General features: G+C 40.3%; 1 protein-coding gene across 1 annotated transcript; it reads right to left on the bottom strand.

Annotated features, from left to right (window-relative positions):
- Positions 1–582: 582 nt before the first annotated feature.
- Positions 583–6,479, bottom strand: LOC139308222 (hemojuvelin-like). The gene is made up of 3 exons (XM_070931706.1): positions 6,368–6,479; positions 3,550–4,052; positions 583–1,415 (listed from the first exon to the last, which is right to left on the bottom strand). The coding sequence occupies exons 1-3, from the start codon at positions 6,477–6,479 to the stop codon at positions 801–803; spliced, it is 1,230 nt and encodes a 409-aa protein (XP_070787807.1). The 3' UTR covers positions 583–800.
- Positions 6,480–7,677: the final 1,198 nt, after the last annotated feature.

Below are 7,677 nucleotides of genomic sequence, written 5' to 3'. Positions count from 1 at the left end.
TGTGTTATTCTGACTACATTTATAGTTCAGGCATTTATAGTGATTGGATCTGAGTAGCCCTTACATTTTTTTGAGGAGTTCCCATTTTTCTCTCTGTTATAAACAAATCATTATAGACACTTAGAGCAACGTTGTTTTCTAGAAACACTGACTTTGCAAACTAAAACTTAATGAAAGAGGCAGTGCAGTTTCAGTGTTATTTCTGTAGATAGCTGTGAATTTCCAGTTTTCAGAAGAGATTAAATAAACCAGAAAAGATAGTGAGCAAACAGAATGCTGAGAAGAAGAAAAAATGGCTTACTACATTCTGTGTACTGTCCAGATATTTTAAGGTGCCAAAGAACATTTACCATTAGTTTTCATCTCTCTTAGGTTTCCAATAAATCTTAAAAAAAAAAAAAAACTTAAAGCAACTGAATGCCCAAATTAATTCCAAAGTATTTCCTTCGCCTGATTGTCATTAGTAATTAAGGATCTTAACTAAGAATGTCGTCAAATTGAGGGAAAGAGTTCCAGTTGATAATTATCACTAGGCTATGTGGGAATTATAGTGCAAGGTCCTCTTGATTAATTGCACTAAGAAGTATTAGGAATACAAATCCCATTCACCATAGGATAGAGAAATATTCATAAGTTCCCAGAATGTTCCAGGTCTTTTAAGAATGAGATTTACACATTAAATCTTGGATTGGACACCTAACTCTAGTTTTAAAACAGGCTGAGGTAGCTCATGTATTACCGCTTGAGGAAATAAACCATATTTGCTGATCCCCTGGACTTTCTAGTCACCACTGAAATGCTCAAATATACAGTTGTAGTACTGTGATGATTAAGAGAAGGAAGGATGAACTGCAAGGATGAGAATTCCTATCACTGTGGAAAATATGGATTTTCTTGGAATCTGGATGGAGTGCTCTGGCATCTTCCAATGCCTTCTGTGCTGCTTGAGTAAAATTAACATCTCCTGAAGTCATCACATCAAAGACACATGACTGGAAGTAGACGTCTTCAACTGGTAGCTTCTCCTTACATAGCAGATGAGCTTTCTTTCTGGTCAGGCTGCCTTTTGGGTGACAGCAGTTATGTATAGAGATGCGTTGGCTGAGATAGCATCCTGACATACACAGCTGGAGATCCTGTTCATCTCGGAAGGAGAATGCTATCTCCTTAGCTATCCGGATGGAGAAGGACAGGTGCTTCCCTACCTGGCGCACAGCAATGGTGGTACCAATGTATGTTGCTTGGATTGTTATGTGCTGTCCGGGTATATGTTCATGAATGGTTAAGCTATTCCCTCCAGGTTTCTCACCACCATTCACTGAACCATCTGCAAATGCTACTGGCAGGTTGTCCATTTCTGCCTGGTAGACTTTCTCTTCAATGCACTCTTTCATGTTTTTAAATATAATGGTAAGCTGCAAAGGAATAATAGCTTTAAAATACAAGGGATAGTTCAGATAGATAACTTCTCTCAGAGCCATTCAATGACCAGTTCATATATTACCATCCAAAGGGAACACACATCAAGTTAAAAACTAAGATGCATTTTCTTATGTAACTGAAGAAAAGAGGGTAACACAAGTACACATCACCCCTTATCAGGACACCTGATAAACTTAACTACCATGCTCTATCCAAAACCACAACTTTGCCTGAGAATCACAGTGCTGGATTCTGTACTACAGAAGAGAGACAAATTAGGGGTCTCCAACCAGGGGTGAAATCCAGCAGGTTCTGACAGGTTCTGGAGAACTAGTAGCAGAAATTTTGAGCAGTTCAGAGAACCAGTAGCGGAAATTTTGAGCAGTTCGGAGAACCAGCAAATACCACCTCTGGCTGGCTCCAGAGTGGGGTGGGAATGGAGATTTTGCAATATCTTTCTCCCAGGAGTGGGGAAGGAATGGGGATTTTGCAGTATCCTTCCCCTGGAGTGGGGTGGGAATGGAGATTTTGCAGTATCCTTCCCCTGCCACGCCACCAAGCCACATCACGCCCACCAAGCCATGCCCACAGAACCGGTAGTAAAAAAAATTGGATTTCACCACTGTCTCCAACAGCAGCAGCATCCTCCCCCAAATACAAAAGGGTCCAGTTTACCTATGGCAGAACATACTGTGATTCAGAAATTAGCAGAAAAGCAGAAAGCTTTTTTTCTGAAAAAAGCAGAAAGCATACAATGTCTTGTGGGGTTTCTGGAAAAACAAAGGAGCATAAGAAGATAAACTGCTTCTTCCATTATGTGTTGATATTAACCTGCTTCCAGCCATGTTCTTTCACCAACTATAGTAAAGTACATTGGCTCTTCAGAGCAATTTGGTTCAGATATCAGGAAGTGTTGCCAGATCTGGGGGATCTCCAAGCTTTCAACCAGAGATGGGCTAGTCCTAGCTATTTTTTTTTTTTATTTGATTTATATGCAGTCCTTCTCCGGAGACTCAGGGCGGCTTACAATGCATTAAGCAATAGCCTTCATACTTTTGTATATTTATACAAAGTCAGCTTATTGCCCCCACAATCCAGGTCCTCATTTTACCTACCTTAGAAAGGATGGAAGGCTGAGTCAACCTTGAGCCTGGTGAGATTTGAACTTGCAGTAATTGCAGGCAGCTGATGTTAATAACAGTGCTTTAGTCTGCTACGCCACCAGGGCTTTATTTAACTAAAGGTGACTGAACTATTTTAGGAATAATGACAACTTCTTTGATCCAGTCAGCCCACTGAAAGCTCCAATAATGTTAGATCCTTGCTAATGCTGAGAATTATATCAGAAATCTTGCATCAGCAACAGGAACAGATTTCAAACCTAGTATGCCAGCAATACTCACATCAGTTATACACCCACTACTTAGGTTCAATTTCCTGATTGGAGAGGGCAAAGAATGTTTTCCAATCTATGAAAAAAGGCTCAAACACATCCCTGAATTATCAGAGGAAACCAAGGAAAACTTTGGTAAGGTATTGGCTGGGATCAGATACAGGTAATTTAATTGACTTACTACCACAATTGAGTGCAAAGTTTCTATTGCTAAACAAGACAGTTGTTAAGTGAATTTTGCCCCATTTTACAACCTTTCTTAAGTAAATTACCACAGTTGTTAAGTTACTAACAGGGTTGTTAAGTGAACCAGGCTTCCCTATTAATTTTGCTTGTCAGAAAATCACAAAAGGTTATCATATGACTTCAGAACACTGCAACTGTCCCAAATACTCTGAATCTTGATCATGGGGATGCAATGGTTGTAAGTGTGAAAAATGGCCATGAGTTACTTTTTTCAATGCCGTTGTAACTTTGAACTATCACTAAATGAACTGTTATAAGTCCAGGATTACCTGTAATGCAAGCATAATGAAGCTTGTTTGATTTTGACAGTTGCTACAATTTCACCTTTACCATCCTCCAAAATTAAAAAGAAAAAATCAAATCACACCAGAAAAATCAGCTTTTTTGACAGTATTTTCTCAAGCTGTTGGGAATTCTCAAATGGGATGCTGGGATATACAATCACCCTATTGGCTGCCCAACCCCAATATAAAAGAGTGTAATTCTACCTTGCCAATTCCAGTGACATTTGATCCTTTAATGATAGGATAACTAGTGGCTTGCACAAACAGATTATTGTTGTCCAGAAGTGGCCAGGAGCCTTCAACTCGGCAAGTGTAGAACTCATCACTGACGGTCCGGACATGAGGATCCCCAAAGACAGCACAATACTGGTATGTGGGGGACTGGCCATGTTTGTGGATAAAACTCTTCTCATAGTCACAGGTGTCTGTGGATGGGAAATCATGTTTGTTGGGTGCCAGTGCTGGAGGTCTGGGCACTGCTGTCGGCCCTTCCTTGGAACAGTTGTTCTGAATTATGAGGTCTTCAATGACATAAACAGCTGTGTGGTATGCCAAGTCCCCGCGACAAGTGCGGGCTGTCCTCCGGGTGCAGCTGGAATAGGCGCTCAAGGCATTACAATAGGCAGTGTTCCTTTTAGAGTTATGCCTGTTTGCTGTGGCATCTATAAATTCAGAATTACACCGTGAAATCTTGCATTGGGAATCAACTGTACCAAGGGAAATCAAAAGAAACCATTAGAAATAAGACCGTAGATTCATCCTTCAACATCCTTTGCAAAAACTGCAAGAATTTCCTCCATAATACTTAACTCATCTCCTAGCAATTTCATAAGCAAAACCTGGTCATCTGGCCCCAAAGTTTCCAACACTTTTAAAATGTCCACTGGAATTAGGCAGCCAATACATTTAAATAAATAATAAAGTTCTAGATAACATGGGTTCCAGTGGTGAAATCCAAATTTTTTTACTACCGGTTCTGTGGGTGTGGCTTGGTGGGCATGGTATGGCTTGGTGGGCGTGGCAGGGGAAGGATACTGCAAAGTCTCCATTCCCACCCCACTCCAGGGGAAGGATACTGCAAAATCCCCATTCCCTCCCCACTCTTGGGGGAAGGATATTACAAAATCTCCATTCCCACCCCACTCTGGGGCCAGCCAGAGGTGATATTTGCCAGTTCTCCAAACTACTCAAAATTTCCACTACTAGTTCTCCAGAACCTGCTGGATTTCACCCCTGATGTGTTCTGAATACAACAGAGAATGCCTCCTGTATAAATTTCTCAAGTCAGAAAGAAATAATTCACTCTATGTTCACTCTTCATTGTTGTCCATTTTTCTGGAACTTTTCTGTGCTTCCCCACATCCATCCCTGTTGGAGATCACAGGATATTTCCCCCCCCCTTTTTTTTTTTAGCAAGAAAGCTATCAGAAATCATCCCAGTTGAGAGGACACAATCAAACAAGGAATTTGCATGGACTCATTACATAAACACAAGAGGACAAGGTCTGACACATCTCCCTACCCCATGCCTTTGAACATAGTTTTTCCCAGGCAAAATTGCCAGTGTGCGAAGATGCCTGTAAAATAGATATAGAACAATAAAGTAGCTAGTTTGAACTCTACATGTGTGGGTCTGGTTGTTCATGTCTGACAAAAGCATTTCTACATATGAGAGGCCTTCTCCAAGTTGGTTCTCTTCAGACATAATGACTCCAACTCCCATAAATCTCCAGTCACTATAGCAAAACTGGCTGGAAAGTTATAGGTACAGCCATCCAACTAAGAAGACCTCCACACAGGGACAGGAATATAAGGGCTTCTCTAGACCATTAGTGTATCAGAATGGCCCTCTTTTGGATAATGATGTTTTATAGCATTTTTATAACAAATGATCCAGGAGATCAGAAATGGAAGGAGGCTCTTATAGAAAACAGGACAATGCACTCATAGACCTAAATGTTTCAAACAAAACCAAAAATAAGATTTCGTTTGACTATTACATTGGTGGTCCAATCTCTATTTTGAGACAAAAACGCATGAAAACTGTAGCTTCAAACTGTATCCTGCCCCCACCCCCCACCCCCAAATAAACAAGGAAAAAATCCAGCCCTCCTCATTTTCATGGGTATTTTGCTTGATTCAAATAAAGGTTGTCCAGGGACAGAGGGAATAGAGTCTCAATAGGACTGTCAATGAGAACAACAAATGTCAAGCTAATATAGTTTTTTTGCTGAGTGAAGTTTAGAATAGAATAGAATAGAATAGAATAGAATAGAATAGAATAGAATAGAATAGAATAGAATAGAATAGAATAGAATAGAATAGAATAGAATAGAATAGAATAGCAGAGTTGGAAGGGAGCTTGGAGGTCTTTTAGTCCAACCCCTTGCTCAGGCAGGAAACCCTATACCATTTCAGACAAATAAACACTTCCAGTGTTGGAGCCTCCACAACAACTTCTGGAGGCATGTTGTTCCACTGGTTAATTGTTCTAACTGTCAGGCACTTTCTCCTTAGTTCTAAGTTGCTTCTCTCCTTGATTAGTTTCCACCCATTGCTTCTTGTCCTGCCCTCAGGTGCTTTGAAGAATAGCTTGACTCCCTCTTCTTTGTGGCAACCCCTGAGATATCGGAATACTGCTATCATGTCTCCCCTTGTCCTTCTTTTCATTAAACTACTAGACATATCCAGTTCCAGTAACCGTTCCTTATATGTTTTATCCTCCACTCCCCTAATCATCTTTGATGCTCTTCTCTGCACTCTTTCTAGAGTCTCTACATCTTTTTTACATCATGGCGACCAAAACTGGATGCAGTATTCCAAGTGTGATCTTACCAAGGCATTATAAAGTGGTACTAACACTTCATGTGATCTTGATTCTATCCCTCTGTTTATGCAGCCCAGAACTGTGTTGGCTTTTTGGCAGCTGTAGCACGCTGCTGGCTCAGCAGTTTGGGTGGAGAACAGTTTGACCCTAATTTAGAACTAACCCCCCAAAATAATTTAGAAGCAAATCTCTTACCATGTTTATATAATAGGAGGAGGACCAGCAGTTTAATGAAGAAGCTTGGATTCATTGAGTAAAGCAGATTCATGCAGCAGGCTGATTGCTTTCTTTTGAACCATTCAGTCATTTTGGAAGTTAGTTGATCATTCAAGCCTCTCCTCACCTTTTCTTTCCACTGGTTTGCTGTAAATAAACAAAGACTGAAATAAATCTTGTTGGTGTTCTCCAGCTTTATGCCACACAATCTGGCCTCTTGGAACATTGCTGTCCTCTTTTTTTTTAAGTTCTTACTTTGAATTCTGTTAGGGCGAAAGACATGAAATTATTCTTTTTTGGTATTTCTATCATCGTAGTACACTGAGGCCATCAAACTTCTACAAAGGCAATTCTTACCTGAAGTAATTGGAAGGCATAGTTACCTAAGGTTTCTTTTTCAGACCAGCGACTAGCTTAGAAATCTCTACTTCGCAGTTTAGTGAAGTATTTCAGATTCTTCTCATACTCTTAGCAGCCCTCTCTGGTGACTTGAAATGTGCTCCAATATAAAAAGTCCTCTGCAACAAGCTATTCCTTTTGAGGGTTTCACTTTTCAGCCAAGATGGAAGATTCTTGACTTAAACAAAACAAGGTAGAGGAAGATACGTTCTTCCCCTTTTATCCACCCCCCAACATCAATCAAAGAACGTGGAAGATTTCAGGCTGGCAAACCACCATCAAAACTGTGAACAATCATTCACACAACAATGTCTTTGCCCACCATTTTGGTGGGCCAGCTAATTGCAGGTATATTTTGCCTTACTCTCTGATGAGCTTCCATTGGTCTCTTGTTCAAGAGCACTACAGCAATCAAGAAGAATCTTCTTTCAGTGTCCAGTCAACCGGTTCCTCCATTCCTACTGTCCAGGGCTGATTTTAACAAGGACTTAGTGACAATCTACACATCCCAATCACATTTGTGGGCTACTTTCACTAAAGTCAATAAACTATGCCAGAGACTTTGCCCCTGTTTCCAAACTTGGTTTGGATGGTTAATGATCAACCAGTTGATACAATATCTGCATACAATATCTCTATAACAAGATGACAGAACCCAAAAATATTTAAGATTTCACAATAGGTAGCAAAGTTTCAGAGAAAGACCCCTGAATCACCATTGAATCACTGAATGAATCCCTCCTATAAGAGGCCCAAGAGCTGGCTTGTGTATCTCAGTTTGCAACATAAATTCAAACAATTCATTCCTCATCAGTTCAATTCATTCCTAATCAGTTAAGTTAATGATCTAGGGGCTGAATAAGGTGGGTTACCTAAGAGCTGTGACTTAG

The sequence above is a fragment of the Pituophis catenifer genome, unplaced genomic scaffold, assembly GCF_029215685.1.
Source record: "Pituophis catenifer annectens isolate HBS135680 unplaced genomic scaffold, rPitCat1.0.hap2 SCAF_1, whole genome shotgun sequence".
NCBI lineage: Eukaryota > Metazoa > Chordata > Lepidosauria > Squamata > Colubridae > Pituophis > Pituophis catenifer.
The sequence above is the reverse complement of the archived record's forward strand: the minus strand, read 5'-3'. Positions and strand labels throughout refer to the sequence as shown.

Bases quoted from the DNA above. Each gene is read 5' to 3' on its own strand.
- LOC139308222 (XM_070931706.1), bottom strand. From the start codon at position 6,479: ATGACTGAATGGTTCAAAAGAAAGCAATCAGCCTGCTGCATGAATCTG. The intron at 4,053-6,367 runs GTAAGAGATTTG...CCCTTGGTACAG, and splicing joins CCTCCTATTATATAAACATG to TTGATTCCCAATGCAAGATT. The intron at 1,416-3,549 runs GTAGAATTACAC...ATTCCTTTGCAG, and splicing joins ATGTCACTGGAATTGGCAAG to CTTACCATTATATTTAAAAA.